Source organism: Melozone crissalis, unplaced genomic scaffold (genome assembly GCF_028551555.1).
Source record: "Melozone crissalis strain CALT ecotype California unplaced genomic scaffold, PUWL_Pcris_2 ptg000009l_1, whole genome shotgun sequence".
NCBI lineage: Eukaryota > Metazoa > Chordata > Aves > Passeriformes > Passerellidae > Melozone > Melozone crissalis.
The window spans coordinates 13,966,219-13,988,629 of NW_026535787.1; the positions used below are offsets into that span (position 1 = coordinate 13,966,219).

The 22,411-nt window shown below is 34.5% G+C and overlaps 1 protein-coding gene across 1 annotated transcript in view; it reads left to right on the forward strand.

Moving 5' to 3' along the window:
• NCAM2 (neural cell adhesion molecule 2) overlaps window positions 1-22,411 on the forward strand; it is a 268,232-nt gene that overhangs the window by 141,314 nt on the left and 104,507 nt on the right. Inside the window, exons 5-7 of the mRNA XM_054270307.1 lie at window positions 3,913-4,050; window positions 8,404-8,521; window positions 13,474-13,634. Coding sequence (XP_054126282.1) covers window positions 3,913-4,050; window positions 8,404-8,521; window positions 13,474-13,634 — 417 coding nt within the window. The remainder of the gene's footprint in view (window positions 1-3,912; window positions 4,051-8,403; window positions 8,522-13,473; window positions 13,635-22,411) is intronic.

Genomic DNA, 22,411 nt, shown 5'->3' on the forward strand with positions numbered 1-22,411 from the left:
GAGAATTCCAGGTGGAGAGGTATTTTGCATCATTGTGAGAGTTTGCTTGTTATCCTCTGAGTTACAAGTAAGTGGGATATAAGTAATCTGCTGAGGCTGGACTGATAAAGCTTGGCTTAAGATAAATCTCACTTTCCCCACGTGTAAGTTCTAAATCTCTAGAGAGGCAATTACCTAGGCAAACAGTATTTTTTCTATTTACCCCCCACAAAAACTTTGAATCATTTTTTTCAGTGCTGTCTCAATAATCATCTTAGGCAAAACAGGACTTTTTTACATTTTCTGGAAATTGAACTAACATTGTCAACTAATCAGTTTTTCTAATTTCCCATCAGTTTTTCTCTCTGCATGTAATGAAACTCAGAGTACCAATACATGTTTAAAATTCTCATTCTTTAAAAATTTATTGTTTTTCTTTATTTCAAAATGAAAATGAAAAGTTTGTTTGGGGCTTTATGAAGTCAGAGAAGCAAATGTGGAACAGTTCTTAGGGGGGGAAAAAAAGTTTGGTTGATATTGGTGGATTCAGTCTTTGGTTCCTCTCCATTGGGAAAGAAAGTTTTGATTAAGTTTCAATTTTTTATTCAACAGCTCTTCAGTAATGTCCTACTATTAGCCAGTATTTTATTGGACATTCTGGCTCAAAGCCTGGTACACATACAGCAAAATTTGCAAACCATGAGCCAAAAACTCCTCCAGATTGGGTTGAGTGGCACTGGAAAGACATAAGCCCTTCTTGTCAGCCACGCCGCTTAACATGTGATATGACTGAAGGGGGAGGTCATGCGATTGACTGTTCTAAACCAGGCGTTTGAAGTTGAGTTGAGGGAATTGAGGGAATTGAGTCTCAAAAATGCAGTGATGATCTGGAGTAGTGTAATGCCCAGTTACTTCCAGATTCACCAATTCAAATCTGCTTAGTAAAGGGCACAATTTTATCAAGATATCCAGGGCACAGTGAACTTCGGGTATACTCGTGGGAATATCTACTGCTGTGTCCATTTTTCTCCAATGAAAGTTGAAAAGCTATGCAGCCAACATTTAGTTTTTGTTTCCTAATACTATGTAAACCCTCATTTTTTCAGTGTTTTATAAAAATGGAGATCACCTCCAGCCCTCCTGTTCATCTCACACATTGCATGTCTATGATAAAAAAAAAAAAAAAAAACCAAAAAATCAACCAAAAAAGGTTTACCAATGCTTAAAGTTTCAAAGAGGGGCTGGATCTCCGCATTTCAAAACATTTGGAGGCATGGTTCTGAGCAGGTAATTGTGTAGGAACAGAACAGGAAAAGATATATTTTGTATGTCGTAGTGTATGAAATGGCATTAATATTCAAGCTGGACTTTTAACAAACCAGACATAATTAGCGTAAATATGTTGATGATGTTAATGTCCTATAAAATTCTATCAGGTGAAGCATGATTTTCTTTTGTTTTTTTTTCCATTTGTCACTTCATTTTATGATAGAATTCTTGCTACTAGTAGAAGTCATTTGTTTGATAGTTAAAAATGAAAGTTAAATTCTAATTCTCATCATCCTGTGATATTGAAAGGTGCAAAATAGAACAAGAACAACAGCTGCATAACTGGGGTCCATGTTCCTCAAAATCCACATTCAGTGAATTGCAGGAAGTCATTCTCCTCAGAAGAGTGAGTTAATATTGACTAGTTTTTCTGGGTTTACCTCGATGAGCTCCCAGGCACCCACTCAGCCTTTCTCTCACTCACCCTCCTCAAGAGGCTGACCTTGGCTGGATATCAGCTGTCACCAAAGCTGCTCAATCACCTCCTCTGAAGCTGGACAGGAGAGGGAGAATATAATAATAGGCTTATGGATTGAGATAAGGAAATGGAGAAATCACTTGCCAATTGCCATCATGGGCAGAACTGTTTTGACTAGAGGAAAATATAATTACCAACATAATCAGATTAGGATAGTAGGATAGTGAGAAATAAAAGTCTTGAATTGCACCTTTTCCCCGTACCTTCTTTCTTTTTGGGCTTAACATGATTCCAAACACTTTCTCCTGCTGCTCCTTCCTCCTCAGGGGAGGACTCTTCATGTTCTTCTCCTGCTCCAGTGTGGGGACACCTCCACAAACTTCAGCAATTCTTCTAAAAGCCTGCAGTTCTTCTAGAACCATTTCAGTATGGGCATCCCAGCCCTGGCACAAAACCTGCTTTGGCATGGGTTCCTCTCTCCATGAGTGTCTCTCTCCATGGGTTCCTCTCTCCATGGGTTCACATGTCCTGACAGGGAGCCTGCTCCAGCACAGCTTTCCCACAGGGTCACAGCCTCCTTCAGGCATCCATCTGTTCTGACCAAGTCATCCAGGGGCTGCAGGTGGATCTCTGCTCCCTTGTGGACCTGCTGGGCTGCAGGGGCACAGCTGCCTCTCTCTGGTGTGCACCATGGCCTGCCAGGGAATCTCTGCTCTGACACCTCCTCTTCCTCCTTCTTCAAAGACCTGGGAGTCTGCAGGGTGGTTCTGCTCAAGTCTTCTCACTCCTCCCCTGGATAGAATTGCTCTTGCACATTAATTTTCCCTTTCTTAAGTTGGTTATCCCAGAACTGCAGACAGCCTTGGCCAGGGGCAGATCCTTCATAGAGCCTGCTGGCAATGGCTCTCTAGAACTTGGGTGAAACTTCTAGAAGCTTCTCAAAGAAGCCACTTCTGTATCCCCCCCTAAGTCTTGGCAAAAAAAAAAACAACAACTAAAGACAACAAGATTATGGGAGAAAATGAGACAAAAATATGTTGAGACAGGGAGAACACTCACCAGCATTAGCAAAATGGGTTTGACGGAGGGGAAAATTAATTAAATTTATTGCAAGTTAAATAGCGTTGAATGGTGAAACACAATGACAAAATTAAAGCAATATCTCCCCTCTCCTTTTTCTCTGACTTCACTCTTTCATTGCTGACTCCTCTACCTCACCCACCCCAAGGAATGCAGGGAGATGGGGAGTGGGGCCTGTGGTCAGTCTGTGACATTTCCAATGTGGATCCTTTCTCTGGATTGCAGCTCATGATGAATTTGCTGTAGCATAGGATCGTCCATGGATTACAAAGGAAATATCTGATCCTTGAAGCTAACAGATCAACACATAAACCAAATACATTAGTTCAGAGAGAAGGGAGAGGAAAAATTAAATTCAGGTCCAGTTTACTTCTGAAGATTATAATTTTGCTGCTGCATGTGCAGAAAAGTGGGTACATGGTTTTCTTTCAGAACCTGATTTTACAGTGTCCTTCAGCTCCTCAAAATATCTACTGAATTTCAGTTTATGCTGGCCTTTGCAGAAGATAGAGTGCTTTCTTTTTTTGGGTTATGTCTTTGTTGCCATTTCTGTGAAGAAGTGTTAGAAGGTGGTGAAATATATCATTGAACAAGAGTGAATGAAGAAAGGAATAGGAGGAGGGAAGGAGAGCAAGCAAGCTGAAAATCATTAAACATTGGGCTGTAGAATGGGCGCAAAGACAGATAGTCTAGATAGAGAGGGAAACAGCATTTTGTTCCTTATTTTAATAAAAATTGCTCAATTTAATTTTTGAGGCTTTTTTTTTCCATCTAATCTTTTTTGTTATTCTGTGTAAATGCTCACGAGTATTCCACTCATTTTGCAATAACTTATCATTTAACTTACAGTTGATTACTCCTTGAAGTAAGTAGGAAATGATGGATGGAAAGTCCAGATTGAATTCTAGGAATTTCAATGTGCTTGGGAATGAGGAAACCCCAAACTTCTCAGCCTACATTTTCTTTTTAAATGTACAAATGTTTTGTCAATGAGTATTCTGACTGTACAGAAAAAGTACTTAAATATTCATAATTTAAGTTAGTGTTCCTCATGTTGTCTTAATTTACGTGATTTATGCCACTTGATCTCTTATTTTTCTTTCTAGATCGATTTGCGATATTAGCAAACAATAATCTCCAAATTCTCAAGATCAATAAAAGTGATGAAGGAGTTTACAGATGTGAAGGAAGAGTGGAAGCAAGAGGAGAAATTGACTTTAGGGACATAATTGTTATTGTGAACGGTAAGGAATAAAGTTGACAAAATGACTTCTTGCTTTATTTGATTATTATGGTCTATTTCAACATATATCAACTTCTAAAAAACCCCTATTAAACTGGTTAATATAATTGTCACATCTGTTTAGTATTGGTTTCCTATAAGTGTAATTCCTTAGTATTAAAAAAAAAAAACCAACAACCTACTGTACTGTGTAAATAGAATTAATTACATTTCATAATATCAGTAAATATAAACATGTAAAGCATATTTATAGTAATAATAATGGATCATTAATATTCATCATTTACAGAACAATAATTATTTCAAGACTTGAATTTCAGATTGTAGTAGTTCAGTTCAGTCTTTTTTCAGTGTTTTGGTCATTTACTCTTAAAAAACACACTTGATTTTTCATAATTATTCATTTTCACTGTGTAATATACTTTGAGCGGTCCTAAAAACCACAGATACATTTTATTAACAGTAATAATTACAGATTTTTTCAAATTTTATTTTTGCGAGGAATAAAATATGTGAGAAGTTACCTGAAAATTTGCATTATGCATTTTATTAGTTTATAATAGACCTCTAAGAGGGAAAAATCAATGAATTGAGACAAGAGGGAGCATTTAACTCAACCTCTCTTAAACTCTGCACTGAGCTGGTGAAAGATAACTATCTCTTCATATATTGCCTGGAAAGGACACCGTTCATAAAGGGCATTTTTTATCTCTGCAGTCTGTTTAATGTCAGCTTTCCAGTGAAATCTTCCAGAGTGTGTCTTAGGTTCAGAGCTTTAAATGCTGTGCCCTTGACTGGTCCTTCCCAGCAAACCCCAGTGAACACAAATCATTATGTGAGGTGAAGGCACAGCCAGTTTCAGCAGGAGGAGCAGATTCTGCCACAGGTATTTCTTAGTCCAGCAGCAACACCTGAGGCAGAATTCTCTAGATTGTTGTGGGTGGTACATTCTGGTGCTGCATTACCACAATTCCTGGTTATGTACAATTCCAACAGTGCGTCTGGTAGCATTTAAAATGCCAAATGAAATTTTTTCTCTGGTTCTATTTATGTACAGGGATATGAATCCACCTTCTGATTACCTTTCATCTCTATTTATATGCAGCTGAGCTGAGAGAGTCTGTATTTAACCTAAAACATTGGTTTGCAAATCATGGTCAGACTTCACATCTTTTTTTGTTGAATTAAAAAAATCTGGTCCATCTTATATTTATTATGACTCTAGGCAAGAATTTAAACGTTCATCTCTAAACTTCAGTCCTGGGAGGAGAAAGAGCTGCCAAATAAGTGATTATGACATGGTTGGTCATGTAGAGTGACATCAATTAAGAGCTATTTCCTGCTTCATTTATAGTAATAGATAGGTTTGTCCACATGAAGTTGAAGTGATAAAATTTGATCCAAAAATGCTTTTAGAGTAATATTAAAATGTAGAAAAAGGAAAAAAAATTGTAACGGTTTTTGGTGGAGAAAATGTACCCTATAAATGAACTGGATTCAAAAACAAAAAGAAGAAAAAAACCCCAAAAATAAATAAGAGAAGGCTCAGTCTATAGGCCTATAGGCCACCAAAAGATACATGGCCATATTTCCACTGCATCTCCTTTTCCAAAAGAGAAATAAGAAATACTTAATTTGGAGGACAATCTATGCTTGCGATACAAAGCAAATATTATCATGAAAGTACTTGTATGTAAAAGTTATTCAGCTTTAGAGCTTTACTGTTTATTTACTCATCTTGTTGTAGTCACTGTAGAATCTATAGGAATATGCAAGATCTATACAAACTATATTTCTATAATAAGAATCACAGAATGAGGTGAATTGGAAGGGACCCACAAGGAGCATTGAGTCCAATGAAAAAGTTGTCCTGGTTTCAACTAAACCAGGATAGAAGTATGTAAGGTCTCCAAAGGAGGATAAACTGAAACAAAAGAGCTCAGGGGTACTTTATGAAATCTGGCATACCATGTTAATTATAGTAGCTTATTTTTTTTAATTAAAGTTTGCATATGAATAGGTTGCAAATGTACTCAAAAAAATTAAATCCTGCAACAAAATTTGATATCAGGGTAATTTCTAACATATGGAAATCCTTGGAGGGTTATAATGGGTAAGAATTTGACAGCTAGATTATCTCTTAGAAATCTAATGTTTATGTTTCTTTTCTACTTTCCTTACTAAAATTATTGCAGCATTTCTTTTCTAGTTGTATTTTCAGTGAAATCTGAATGTCACGATTTTCTGTGATTACAAATGGTTGATATAGAGGAGAATGAAAGAACTGAAGTCCTCCTGTAAACGAAAGTTTCTTTTACTTGTTCTTTTGTCTCTCTTTGTTTTTCCTTATTCTTTTTTCTTTTTTTTAAATTATTTTTCTCTAATATACCTCTTAGATTTACTTTTTACTATCTGAGAAGTTCCATAAATTAGTCATCCTGGTCTCAGTGAAGTTAATGAAAGAGAGCTATTTACACAGTAATATGGGACTGAGTTTTGCCCCTCTGCTTTAAATATGAAATGAGAGAGACTTACCAGCATACCTTCATTTCACTTTTCCTCTTGTAGCTATACACTTTAGATACAACCTATGTACATACGAGCGTGAAAACAGATTTATTCCTTGAAAAATTATGAGCAAAATAAAATTTTACTTTTCAAAAGAGAAAATATTATTTCATTTCATTGTCATTGCAGTATCTCTTGAAAGATTGAAGCACTTAAGTAATGCACTGAACCAGGTCACAGTCCTGTAGTTCTTAGTGGTGAACAGTGAAGAGCCTGCTACTTCTAGCAAAGAGCTATCTCCTCATGTTCCCAACTGTTTGCGATGTCCAGGCATTATAATAGGTCCAGGCAAGGTCCATTTACAAGGTCCAGGCACTGCAAAATAGCTAAAAAGCATTAAAAGCTTTCTAAGTAGGATTATGGAATTTTTTTTTTAATTGGAGATGGATAAATTCCCATTGCACAGCAGAAAGGTTTTTTGTGCTGAGTAATGGCCCACGCAATTTCAGATAGGAAAGAAGTGATCTGTGAAACACTATGAAACACACCATTAAAAAGTGTGAAAAGTACATAAAAACACACAATTGCTTATCATTGATAATTCTGGTGCATGATTTTATATTAATTTGATATATTTAAGATTCAGAAGTGAAAAGACTTCTGAAATATTTGGTAGAGAGCCACAACAGTTGATTTTCAAGTGTGGGTGAGAAAAATCTGGTGGAATGCAATGGAACACTAAAAGCAAATTCATTGGGGTTGCCTGTTTCATCTTTTCACTAGTAAAGAGTAAAGATAAAAAGGATAACTGAGTCACTCTGTCATCTCCCAGGATTTTCTTGCTAGCTGACCTTTATTTTGTGAAGCCCTAATCTTTTCCCTTTCCTCTCACTTTCTGTGGTATTCATTCTTCTACATATATCAACTCCCATCCAGTCTGCTTGGATTATTTTTATTGGAATCTTTAATAGAATCACAGAATAGTTTGGGATGGAGGGACTTTAAAGACCATCTAGTTTCAAACACCTGCCATGGGCAGGGACACCTGCTGCACCCAGTTCCTCAGACCTCCATCCAGTCTGGCCTTGAACACTTCATATTTGCATGTTAATTAATAGAAGAGGATATGTAAACAAATATGTTAAATATCACCCTGTGAGTTGTTCTGTCTCCAATATTGTTGCTATTTTTTCGGTTGGGTAGAGGTTCTTTGTGAACTGTTATGATTCTATAACATTTAAAATGTTACTATTTTATTATTCTTAATGATATAAATATTTTTATAAAAAACTTAATCCCATCAAGAACAGAAAACATTTGTCACTATTAGAACAAAATTAAATTCTTGGAAAACAAATAGATTTCATCCATTGGGTGTACATTGCATTTGGCCTTTGGAAGCTGGTGATATTTCTGGCTGGGAAGTATGCTACAGCTCAGTAAAAGGATTGAATATGCATAATCAAGGCTCCTGTATACTGATCCCTCTTTTAGAAACACTGTCTAACATCAGGGCAAAGTTTTATGTTTATGTGTATATTGATTTATACATGTTAGGTGTAATTTTAGTCATCATAGAATGTTCTTTAAGAAAATTGAAGAACTACTGAAAAAGGCTTCCAAAAATTCATTCTATTCAAAAGAAAAGTTATAAATGTCCTGATAATATTAAAAATCTTGAATTTAAGAAATGTGAAGACTACTGACAATAATTCACATGGTAACTTGATCCCTAATTGTAACCCCAAATTCCCAAATTAGCAAAGGATCTTGCATTTTAAATTTCTCCAGGAACAACTAAAATATTTTATTTTTCATTCATTGGACATAATGTTTTATTTTTCAGTCCCCCCTACGATCATTCTGCTGCAGAAGTCCTTCAATGCCACGGCAGATCGAGGAGAGGCAGTAACTCTGTTCTGCAGAGCCACTGGATCGCCGCCCCCTGAGATCACTTGGTACAGGTGAGTTCAGCCCAGGTCTCCACATCAGAGCACATTGTTTTAATGTGTCCTGATCTTCTAGCACAGTCCATTAAGCTTTGCAACCTTAATTTCTCCACTGAATTCTAAGAGAATTTTCTGTCCTGGCTGGATTAAGCGTTAATGTGTGAACAGGCTCACACAAATTCAATTGCACTCAGGTTGCCAGCAAGGTAAATGCAAAAAGTACCAAAAATACCATATTGCCATTATTTCTTCATGTGTGAGTGGAAAAGAAATAAGTTCGTATCTCAAAACCAGTACAAGAACAGTCTAACAACGACTTCTGCACATAAATGCACAGATACACATTTATGCAATAAATAAATATCCAGTAAAAGTCAGCACTACTAAGGTAACACTTTCCACATTTGTAAAAATAGATTTAACCTTAACTCTATTTAAATGAGATTCAGAAAGAAGTACAAATTTAGAGACTTATTGGACCCAGGAATGTGTCATTGAGTAAGTTTTAGTGTAACTTCATATAATTTTATCAACACAAAATACTTTGAAAATGGACTTGCTTTTAAATCTCCTGTGTGTTTTTTTCATTATATCAATGACATGAGCACAGTATAGCTATGCCATTTGGGAACACTTACCATACAACATTTGTAAAAATTTAAATATCTATTTACTCTGTGTTCTTTCAGTTTCAACAAAGATATGCATCATTTCTGGAATGTAAAGTATCTCAATATCTCAAACCAGTGCACATTTCTATTTTAGACCTGAATAATTTGCATCTACTTATATTATTTCAAGTGGATTAAAAGATCATCCCATTTTCAAAATGGGCATAGAAGTGATTTTCATCAATTCTTTACCTCCTTTGGAACATTTGAACAATGTTAGATTAAGTTTCTCTCTTTTGATATCCTAATCTTGTTATGCCAAAGGTCAGTTGTGAAGTTGAATTTTTCTCTCATGCAATTTGAATCCCAGGAGATATAAATAAATAGAATGCAAAGGTAATTCCTTAATGTGGCTTAGAATTCAAAATTTAGTAAAGAGGAGGAAAAATAAACCCAAAATATTATAGCCCAAATCAAAGAACTCTTATTAAATTCAGATCATATTATTTTTATTTGACGTCTTTGAAGTACTTTTTTAAATGTCCTGACCAAAATTCATAAGAGTTGCCTGAAATGTGCTCTCCTAAATGTCTTTGGTGTATGACAACATGCATCATGGTATATATGAAGGAAGATTACATAAATTTCCACCATTTGTGGATAACTCATTAACAGTTGTGGGATTTTTTCCATGTTTTATAAATACCATTGTACACACACAGTCCAAGTGTCTTGGAGAGACACTTATTTCTGTGTTCACTGATCAGAGCCCACTGAAGGATTTCCCTTTGGTTGGACAGCCCTTGAGGAGCTAAATTTTTAAACCATTCATTAAATATTTTTTGTAATGATTTTCCAGAAGCTTTTGAGGCTTGTGGACTGGATATTGAATCATACATGTGCAAACTTCTATTTCTCTTTCAGGAACTATCTCATAATAAGGAATATTGGCTAATGTCCCTCCCTTCCCTTTTGATGTTTTATTTTTCCCCCTTTCATTCTCTTTTTATTTTTTTCTGATTAAGGTGTAAATTCTTGTTGGTAAAAAATGTTCTTGTTCTTTTTTTTTTTTTATTTGCTGACACTGAGATTTTGTAAAATGATACATCAAAAAGAACATTTATCCATGGGACAATATATTATTATTGATATGCAAGCAGGGAAAAAATGAGGAAAGAGAATTCCTTCTATTTTTAGAGAAAGCAAACAATAATAAATGGTATTCTGTTCCTAAATTTCTGCATCACATTTCTGAAATCTCGGTCCTAAAATTTTCAGGTCCATGATTTCATAATCAGATGATCTCTTCTCCTGTCCTTGGTCTTATCTAAAAAGTATGTCAAGATAAAGGCCTTGGTTTTCTACAATAGTTCAGACAGGGATTTTTCAGTAATAAGACTGAGCATAGGAAAACCTGATCGACATATTTTTCTTGATTTTGAGAAAGATCTAGAAAGCATTTTCAATGAATATTAGGGAAGTTTATCTAAACAAATTTATCTAATCTTAATATGCTTGTCATCCACTGAAAAGCTAATTGAATATATTTTTCAGAATAGCAAATTATTCCCTATTTGGTTCTGTTCAGTGTTCTTTTTGATGTTGAAAGTAAGTTGCTACTAAGCTCAGTTTTACTGTGTTTCAGTTTTAATAAACAAGTGGAATTATATCTTGAATTTGATAAAGTTTTACTAGTGCTTTTGTAAGGATTATACTTACTCGTCACAGCAAATTAAGGGAATTGTGTTCGGTTTTAAATCCAACCTCACCTTTTATCTATGTGAGTTCAGTCATTTTATTTAATTTGTCTCAGGTTAAACATTTTTAAAATGGCTAGGCGTAATAAAGTGATTTCATGGAAGCCTGTTTTCTGAATTCTCTGATTAGCTAGGTATAGCTAATGGCCTCAGAGAGATGGTGTTAGATATTCTAAGAGAAAATCATAATTATAGCTTTTCCTGATGTCTCATTGCAAAACATTCTGAACCATATTCAGTCTCCTGAGGAGCTGTGGAAAAGTACTGACAAAAAGGGTGGTAAATGATTTTTTACTCCATTCTGCTGCAGGATTTGGTTTTCTTGTTGTAAAAAGTATATCCATGCTCGTTAAGGTGGTTCATAAAGACTGAGGACTTGTGTTTACACATTTCCATGTTCTTCTGCCTTTGTTGCCTTTTAAAATGGGCTCTCACACCAATATTCAATCATTCAGTCAAATGAAGTTTCTTCATTAAGGCCTGCATAATCTGCATCTATTCAAAGGTAGTCTTACAGTCCACTGCTATTTTAGTCAAATAAAAAAGTAAATTATCTGAATTTTTACTACCCTTGTTTCCTTTTGGATTTCCAATGAACTGATTTTAACAGATCAACTTCAGATAGGCCATGAAAAATATCTGTATTTTTAAAATCAGATGACATTTCTATTGAAGGGACTCGTGTTGACTGTAAGCAAAATGCTGGACAAAACAATACTCTCAAACTTTTAGCTCTTGGCTGGCTAAGACACTAGCTAATGTGGTGAAGTTGAACTATTTAGTTGACCATTTTTATTTCCAGGTGCTGATAGGATTTAGTTTAGATCAATTTGAAATGGATTCATCTGAACTAATATGTCAGTTTTTCTCCAGAAATCCTTTAGTGCACTTATAAAAATTAGTCACTTTGAAATACCTTGTCAAAAAGAAAAGGTCATCAAAGTTTAGTTGCTGCTCCATCTATATATGTATATATTTTGTTGATATTTTGTGCATTAAGAGAATCTGATTAATTCTCCATGGAACTGGGATGTCTGTTGAAGCTGATATTACATCAGTGTAAAGCATAAACTTCAGAGATGCAATACACTAATGGAATTAAATAACCCAGGAGTGAAAGATAAAGATCCTATTGTAACTACAGGTCATGAACTGGAAATCTTTACTCATGTGAATTGTCCTACTGAAAACATTGTTTATAGCTGTGGAGATAATTTACACTGCTAAAGTTTAGCTGGATCAATTTCCTGGTCTTTGCTGAGAGGACTTAGAATTATCTTACAAAAGAAATAATCCACTTTAAGTATATTATTCATGTTTTCCTGTTATCCAATATCAGCATCAATATGAATCTCTCTGCTCACTAGAGGGTCCAGGGAAGTGCTCATAATCTTATTTATGCTGAGAAACTGCTATAGATATCGATGATTGTGAAAACAGGTACCTGGAAATTACTTCTGACCTTGAATAAATACTTTTCTCTCCTAAAAGAAATCACCAGGGGTTTTTGGTTGTTTGGGATTTTTTGTTGTTGTTTTATTTCTTTGTTTGTTGTTGTGTAGTGGGTTTGAGTGACTTTTTCTGTTTGTTCTGGTTTTGGTTAGGTTTGGTTTTCTGTGAGACTCTCTGATATGGAAAATTAGGCCTTTCCTGTTCTGTAAATCAGTTTCTGTGATTCTCTTTGGAAAGGAAATGAACAAGTATCATAATGTTGGTAACTAAGTGGATTAGAATTATTTACAAAAAAGTGTTATTACTAAGTGCAAACTATGTAGATATCAGGGTACTCCTACTAACAGTTATGATTCTCCCAAGAAAAAAACAGTATCCTGTCTTTTAGAGAATATATTATTTAGGAAAATATGAAATGCATGTAGTTACCACTATATGAGAATAAAATGGAAATATTTTTTGTTCAAATCTTGAAAAAAATTTAACGTTCTAAGCTAGGAATATTGAATAAAATAGAATGTTTGAGTAAAGCCCTCTTGAAAAAGCAGCTGTGTGCAGGCCAAGGTGGCCAAATGGACCGGTCAAGCCTCAATCAGCCCTCAGAATTGCTTGCAGATTTTATTATTTCTGCACCATCTGGTCACAGCTCATTCTAACATCTGGAGACATGCCTGCTTGCTAAGTTGTGGCTAGCCAACAACAACTGAGAGGAAATAATTTGGATGGGTTCTTGATGTGCCAATGGGCTCTACGTGAATTTAATTTAATTTTTTTCGTAAGTTGCTACAGTGTTACTACTGTGAACTGCAGATGCTACTCTTGAAAAATATGCTTTTAATAGTTTCTCACATACAATATATAACCAATTTCCTTATGCCCTCCCTTGAGTGTAAGCCATATGTAAAAATCTTATTCACAACCATTTTTTCTTACATTAGGTCAATATTGAACATTTAAGAATAAAGGTATTATAGTATTTTTATGCATATATATATTTTTTTAACCTGACAAATTATTACATTGTGATTTTTGAGGGTAGTGTAATACTAGTCTCTTCCCTCAAATATTATTTTCAGCCTATTGATGCTTCTATAGCACATTGTTACTGAATCTTAGTGTCTGATTTATACCTTTTTTGTTTTTTTAGGAATGGTAAACTTATTGAAGAAAATGAAAAATATGTCCTGAGAGGAAGCAATGCACAACTAACAATAAGAGATATAAAAAATATCGATGCGGGTCCTTATATCTGCAATGCTAAAAACAAAGCAGGAAATGACAAAAAACAGACAGTTCTTCAAGTTTTTGGTAAGTACTGCATAATATGGTCCATCTTTCCTTTTAAAATGTGAACAGTAAGGAAATATGTGTTAATTCACAATTTTTAGTTCAATAGTATTTCTGCAAGCTGCCTACTGATGCAGCAAAGTGCTTTCTGTATGATTTTACAACTTCTTTTGTCCCTGTCGGCTGCTTAAACCTTTACATCTGAATTTCATTTTGAAAAGGTTATCTTCAGCATTTGCTTTTCTGCTATTCACATGCAGTGTACAATGGAGTGTTAAATAGTTAATTCACTCTGGTTTTAATTTAGAAGTTGACTGCTTGCAAGGAAACCAAGAGGAGAAAGGGGGAAGTTCTGAAAAGGGGAAAAAGCAGGTTACCTTGACTTCTAAGCAGTGAGGGGTTTTAGTAAGGCAATGCCATGCAGAGATCTTCCTAATTTATTTTTTTTAATTTATCTTTCTTGACATCTATTTTTTAATTATACAATTGCAGGTGTTGTCACAACAATGTTGTGTGTGCTGAGCTTCAAAGGATAAAAGTAATAACCTCAAACACCTTATTTCTCTTTCTATGTTCCCCCACCCCAGCTGTGCTAATGATTCCCTCCTTTACACAGAACTGATAATTTATTTGAACTTTTGTTGAGATATAACCTAGTGAGAGTGAGTATTTGTGAGAATGTAGAAAACATCCCTCACAATCACTGTGCAAAACAAAAAAGGCTGTAACTTATGAGAAAGCTACAAAAATTAATGTGTTGGGGTTTATACACACACACACACACACACACACACACACACGCACACACACACACACATATATATATATATATATATAAAAAATTATATATAGAGAAATTATCTTTCTCTATAATACAAGCTATATTTAATGTAAATACATAAATATATATTTACATTAAGTATAGCTTGGATTATAGAGAAAGATAATTTCTATTTGAACAGTTAAATGCCATACTGAAGACAGAATTAATTTTTAAAAAATCAAATATTAAGGATTTACCAATAATTCCCAGCTAAAGGTAATAATAATTTATGAAATTGAAAGAGTTCTAATGGGAGAGAGGAATCTGATAATTGACATTGAAGGGGGTAGATGTTGTCTTGTATAATGCTGACATTCCATTGGGCTGTGGTTCTGAGGTACTGGAGAGTTATTCTCAATTACCTTTCAAATGAAAGAAGATGAAATAAAATATTAAATTTTATCCCAGCCTCAACAAGTATAGCATCTTGGTTAGGAAAACTGAAATATTTCCTTCAACTCTATATCCAAAATTGAAAAAAAAAAAAAATGGAACGAATAGAAATTACTTTTTAATATTGATATTAAGTTGCGGAAATTTCAGTGAGAAATAACTGTGTGTGTTATACAAGTAATTTTAAGTGTTCCTGAAATTTACTTGCCGGGAGAAAGGAAATTTTAATGAAAGAGATAGGGAAAAGGAGACATCAGACTAAGAGTGAGGATTTCCTGTATATATTTTTCATCTTTTAGCAACCATTTTTCTGGGGACTCCATGGAAAGAAAAATCCTACTGTTTTAATGGATACAATGAGTTTGTTAAATCCATTATGAACCTACACATCCTTAATGTTTCCATGAAATCCTAAACTCTTAAATTTCTTAGGTATTTTCTTTCTTGCATGGAAAATAATTTGTTATGTTTAAGTGTGCCCAGAATTCTCTAGTGTCTCCCACATCTCTGCCCTAAGAGGTTATAGCTAATTTGTAATGGATTTTAATGTCTCCTGCAATAAACTTCACTTTTATCTCTTTCACACAGATTATATACAGTCATATATCCAGCCAACAAGTATTTATCTTTTTTCCATTAAATGTGTTAAAGAAAGTGTCAGTCTGAAAATGATGAGGCAGATGGTTGGTTATTATAGCTAAATAGTACACAAACAACTTGTTTATGGTAAATTGACCTATTAAATTGCATTTTTCTCTCTCGATTCATTAGCTTATTTGTCTCACATGTCTGCTATCTTTAATTTTACTTTACAATGCAAACTCCTTAGGGCAATGACTACTGTTTCTACAACATGGCTCTGGCAGTGTTAAAACTCATAATAACAGTAATATAACCATAATTTAGTAAAAATAATAGTAATATTATAGAATTCACTGCTTAAACTTTCTAGAGCACAGGACTTTTGAATAAACATGCTCATTTTACTGTCATGTAATAGCTACATATTTAGTTTCCATACATGACCTAGATTCTTTAGTTTAACTTTACGTGTTTTTCAGTATCAGTGCTTAAAACCCTTTTTTATTCTGATGTAAAATGCTTACTCTGACAGTTTTTCTGCAGCTCTGGTATATGTGTGGAAACCTATAGGCACATGCCCTGCCTTCCCCAGTTCATCTGTATCAGTGCTTTGTTCTGAAAAGAGAGAAAAAACCCTGTTTCTCTCAGTCTTTGTTGATATGATTTGATTATCTCTGTCTGTCCTCTTCTTACCTGCCATAGTTGTTTTTTGTAACATTAGCAATTACTACCTAAAAGATCTTATCGATTAATGCTTAGAACTTGTGGTAAGGTTTTTAATTCCAATTCATTTATGTTGACTACTGAACAGCTTGAAACCATAGGTATTCATCCTTTAATTCTTTAAAAATATTCTCTGTATTTATCTCTGTTTGGTAGTTATCACTTTCACTTATACTGTTCCACTTTATTTTTTTTTTCTTTTTCAGTAGTAACTGGCCATATTTATAAATTTGTGTGTTTAGATGCATCTAAATTATCGTTTTATATTATGAAATACCACATTTTTACATCTATGGAAACCCAAAAAATATTTCCAAAAATAACATAAGAACAAGCAGTTGATTTAAGAACAGTCAGTAAATTCAATATATTGAAGCTTCCTATATCTTCTTACTTTCTCCAAAGTAAACTTTCATTTCTTCATCATTCCTTCTCCAAGGTGATGGCAGTAGGCTTCATTTATGTTAGAATAAAAAAGATAATCAGAATAAATGAAAGAAAATTAGCTTTAATTAAAGACATACTTGTGCTTAATATGAATAATGTTTATATTCCTAGGGTTTTCATTTTGTTTGCTCTAGTTTTTTATTTCCACTTCTTTATCACTCCAATACGTGCTTATACAATTTGATGATACTTAGTGTTCAGGTTTTCAACAAGTATTCTCTTTTCTGTACTTAGGTCACAGAAACTGCATCTATATGTTTAATAATTTCTTTTCCTGGAAAGAAAAAATATTCTTTCTTTAATCAAAATCAATAAAAATAAAAATTTTAGGGCAGTTCTAGCAAAAGTTAATTTGAAGTTCTCTATGATATAGGTGTTTTATCTCCATAATCAGTGAGAGGGCAGTCTGAGTAATATTTTATTGTAAAAGTTTTTCACTGGCATTTCAGTGGGTTCTGACAAATGACTTCACAAAAATCAAATGAAGGGATACCTCAAACAGCATTACAAATGACACTTTGTACTGAATGCAAAATTTAAACACATACTAATTTTATTTTCTAGATGCCTTTTTAATTATAATCTGAATGTTGTTTAGTGGAAAAGTTTTTTTCAGTTTTTTGCATTCAAAATGTAATTTTTATTGATTATTGAGAAACTATATGCTGGTATTAATATATTTTTTGTCATCTGACAGGAGGAAATATAACTGACCTCTCCTATCTTATCCCTCTTGTGTTTATTTCAAATGCTAAAATTCAAAACTTTTATGTTAATTTAGTCCTTCAAAATCCATTCATCTTGGAACCAAAAAGGCTGTCTTGTGCTTCTGAGATTGGGGTGACAAGTTGTCTAAATTTTCCCCTTATTTTCAGTCTTAATGGTGCATTCCTTTATATAGTACCTGGAGCATGCCTTAATAATTTTCTTTTGGGCTTAGCAAGTAAACTTATATGTTATATTTTATATATTTTTATATAGATTATATATTTTATATATAAAAATATATATATGTTATATATGTATTTATTTATATATTTATTTAATATGCTTTTTGTGGTTAGTTTTGTTTGTCATGAGATGCTTTTCAATACATACATGGAAGCTTTTCATTTAAATTCACTGATACCTCTGGAAGGAGAATGCCGTGGATCTGTGTATGGAGCAATCTGTGCCTGCTCCTCCCAGATATCATAAAGTTCAGCAAGTCCAGGTGTAATGTTAGTGATGCCTTTTGAAAGCTGACCTGGAACAGAGAATAGGCAGGAGGTAAAGCATAAAGTAGATATTTATTAAAAGGCCTCAATGGATTCACCTTGGGCAGTACAAGAGCCCAGCCAGGGCTGCACCCAAGCTGAACCCAAAATGGGCACAAAATGGATGACTGGTCACGAGGTCCCACACTTTTATAAGTTCTGGTCCATTATCATATTGGAGTTAATTGTCCAGTTACAGCTTTAGATTATGAAGTCCCATCCTTCTTGTTTTTCTCTCTTCAGTCCACTGTTTATGCTCTTGGGCCTGAAATTTGGATCATTTGTCCTTGGTCCCCAGCTGGAGAAGGAATTGTTTTGTCTCCCTACTCTGTGAAGAGAGGTCACCATCCCCTAATATGAAGCTCAGAACTACACACTACAGCAGGACAGAATCTGAAAAATACAAAAGCTAAAACTTGAGGCATCATTACAAGTCCATGTACTTTCTGCATTCCTTTTTCCTCCTTATTACTTCCTCACTTTTTAGGAATAATTCTACTTTTTTAAAATAAAACATATCCAGACGGTAATGACAGCTGTCCCAGAAGACAAGTCTTAAACCCTTCTGAGTGTGTAGCAGTAATAGCATTTTACCATGTTTCAATAGCACCATCCAAAGAGAGAGACTCAGTTCATGGTGTGCTAAGTCAGGTCAGCATTTCATACTGGCATGTGTGTGAATCCTTATCATAAAATGAATCAAATTTCTGAAACCTCTTTCTTGGGTATTTCCATGCTGGGCTCTAGCCTGTTTACTAAGCTCAAATTGTACCAGAAGTTTCCAGGAGAATGGGGTTGCAGTTTTGCCACCTGATTCAAAGGTGTCTGTGCAGGAGGACAGCAGGAAGGGATGATTCCTCCTGGGATGCTTTAATCAAGTGATTCATCAGGCAGCCACACAGACATACACCAGGCCTCTCACCAGTACAAGCAAGTTTGTATCAATATCAAACTGTTTAAAATAATTCTTTTGGTGAAACGTAACCAGGACTATGTCAAGTTTTATACATGTGTTGCTTTCCAGGTTTCATGAAAGTCTTTGTTAAAGGTATGGGTAGAAGTCTGTGAATTCAATAAATTGGGTATTTTTTCCAACAAACTGGTTGTAAGCAAAAGCCTCAGACTGCTATCCATGTTCAGAATAGGCTTTATGGGGAGGCTGAATGTACACAGCAATGAGACAAATCCAGAATAGTCCAAGGAAGGAATCTGAGAGAAATTTGTTTACTGAGGAAATGTTCGGAAACTGAAAACCAACTTTCTTGGCTCAGAAAAAAAACTTTCCAATCAGTAAATATTATTTCTTATTTGACGTCATCACTCTGTTCATATTTAAAGGGATGGGTAGAAGTCTGTGAATTCAATAAAATGTGTACCTTTTCCATCAAACTAGTTGTAAGCAAATTCCTCAGACTGCTATCCATGTTCATCATAGGCTTTATGGGGAGGCTGAATGTACACAGCAATGAGACAAATCCAGAATAGTCCAAGGAAGGAATCTGAGAGAAACTTGTTTACTGAGGAAGTGCTAGGAAACTTAAAACCAACCTTCTTGGCTCAGAAAACAAACTTTCCTATCATAAATGTCGTTTATTCATTTGACATCATCACTCTGTTCATAATTAACAATGCATGTCTAGTAATAATAGTTCCTTACCTTAAATAATTTTCATTAAGTTTAGCTCCTTTCAAGCATTCTTTCATTTGAGCCAGGTCATTTAGCTTACAAATGTTTCAACTACATCACAAAATCTATATTTCAATATTTTTTGTCTGAAGAAAGCAGCAAAACCCTGAAGGCTTCCTGAATTTGCATTCCAAGGCTCTGTATTTTTATTTGCTTCATATTTTCCATAATACAAAAAGCAAATACCAACTCAGTTTGAGAGTGACCTTATCAATTTAGAAAGAACAGTTAAAAATTGGAGGCAGGAGGGTGGGGGAAGTGACTGTTCCAAGATTTCTGTCAATACTAGTTTTGGCATTTTCAACTAGTTTTATTTACATGTATACAAATGTCTTTTAATATTTTCCAATGTCCAAAATGTCATTGAAAAGTATTCAAACAGTGTAAAAACTTCTAGTCAATAGTAAGTTATGACTTGTGACCTACAAAAATGAATTAATTAAATAATATCCCCCATATGAGCTCTCTTCTTCCAAGTAATAACTGTCAGCTAGATGTATTTGATGATTAATCAGTGCTTATTCCTTTAAATGTCAGGTACTCTTGTCTAAAATGTCAAGCTAAAACTTTTTGTCTTGTAGTGATCCATTTGAAAAAGGTCTTAAAGGAATTCAGAATAAGTCTAAGGTTAAGAATTATTTTTGTGTTTTGCATCATCTTGAGCAAATTACATTGTTTGTCATGTTGTCCAGATGGGGAACTCATTTTGATGGAAATAATTATAACTTTTGAGAATTTTTGGCATGAAATACTATGTATGATCCCTCTTAAAAAAAAAAAAAAGCTTTATGTCTGTTATAGCTCATCTTTTTATCCAGGAAGGATGATATATTAAAGTAATGAAAGGATAGAACATTTTCTTTTGTAGGTGTTATGGCTATAGAAATAGAGCACTTGAGTTCCAAGGTGAAATATTTCATGGGCATTTGAATGATCCTGAAAGTGAGAGTAATAATTAAAGTTATTTTGGAATTTAACATAATTATCTTTTCTCTCTAATTCTGGTGGGATTTTTAGGTCTTTCCACTGACATCCCTTTTGTACCACAGAGAAATTTTGTATTTTCTTGGCCAAATTGATATCCTGATGTAATGATTTGCTTGCTACCTTCTACTGCAACCAAAAAATCTGTATCCAGTTGACATTTCAAGAATTCCTGATCACTCAAGCTGTTTTATTTCATCACATGATGTCATTCACCATAGATTATAAATTAATGAAGCAGGATTATTAGTTCAGTGCTTTCTTAGGTAAAATGCTATTTGTTTCTCATCTCTATGCAGTAAACACACAATAGTTAGTTCATAATAGTAAAGGGTGAACAGACAGTAGAGAAGCAACAGAAGGAATATGGAGAAAAGGGTTGAGAAGTGAGACCAAGAATTGTGTGGAGAAGTGGATAAAAAGTAGGTGATGTGCCTACAGATAGCAATTTTGAGCGTGCTTTTCTTATTCTTCATGGTGATGCTAAATGTAGCATCTGTGAGACAATACTTAAAACTGAGGAGTCATAAAATGAAGCAGGAGGTTGGACACCCCTCACCAGGACAGCCAGGCACTGCAATAGGCTGAGGAGAGGTTGTCTGCTCTCTGCTCATGACATTTTTCAAAATAGTGCTTGACAAATCCCCGAACAGCCTGACCTGAACAGGGTCTGTTGATGCTGTGTTAATGAAGGGGTCAAGCCATTCTCCTGGTGCCCATTCCTGAATGAGCATCTTTCCCATTTTGATCCATGAACATAAGGCAACATTGCTGTGCTCCAGAGCACACACTTTAGTAACCCCTTTAGAAGACAGATTACATCTCTTTATTTTCTGTTTCATAAGGAATACACTATAGTAGTGCTTCCTCAAAAGTGAAGCTCAGAGAAACTACTTGGAAAATGCATTTCAGCAAATGTACTTAAAGCTGATGAAGTTAATCTTAAGAGCTGCCTAATTTTTGATTCACTCATGTAAATTTTATTCACTGCTTTTGGGTGTAAACATGTTGAATCATGTTCTTCTTACAGGATTACATGTTGGGTTTTTCAGGGGGATGAGTGTCTTCATCAATGTACAAGGGGAATAAGTTCAGAGAAACTTATTAATCATTATATATGAGGTAATAGATAAGACAAAAAAAATTAATGAAGATACTTGAATGTCATAGAAGAGAGTAATACTCTATGCACAGTACTAATGCAGACTTGTATAGATAAATCCTCTATGTGAAACTATTTGCATGTAACCAGAAATTTTATTGTATGCATAAATAACCTGATAAGGTACAGTACAGATTGAAAGAAGTAGCTGATATGTAATTGAGGCTATAAAGTGGAATGATTTGAAGAATGCAAAAAATATCTGGATTTTTAAAAATGTATCTTACCACCAGTTTACTTGGTAAGTAAGGATGAGCACCTTTGAATCAGATGACTCTTAAATTCTCCATCGTGTTAATAACAGTGAAATGTGTTTGTTGCTGGGGGATATGTTAAAATCTGTAATTCATGTAGGCCAGTGAAACATTGCTAAAGATCAAAGTCAAAGAATGGTAATAATTCCTGTTTTTCTTTCTGAATAATGTGCATTTGAAGACAAAAAAAATGCATTATGGAATCAAAGAATGCCTGAGATAGGAAAGCACCTCTGGAGACCATCTAGGCCAGAGTCAGACAGAGTAGATATCTTGGGACAAATCTAGCTGGGTTTTGGTTATCTCCAGGAAGGGAGACTCCACAGCTCCTGGGAAGCTTGTCCCTAAGGGGAAAAAAGCACATAAACACAGTCACAAATCCAGGACCCATCCCTCTCTACCCCACCAAGGGAGCAGGATGTCCAGCTCATGGGACATATAGAAATGGTTGCTGTGCAGCTTGAGGTCAGAAAAGTTAATTGCTTTT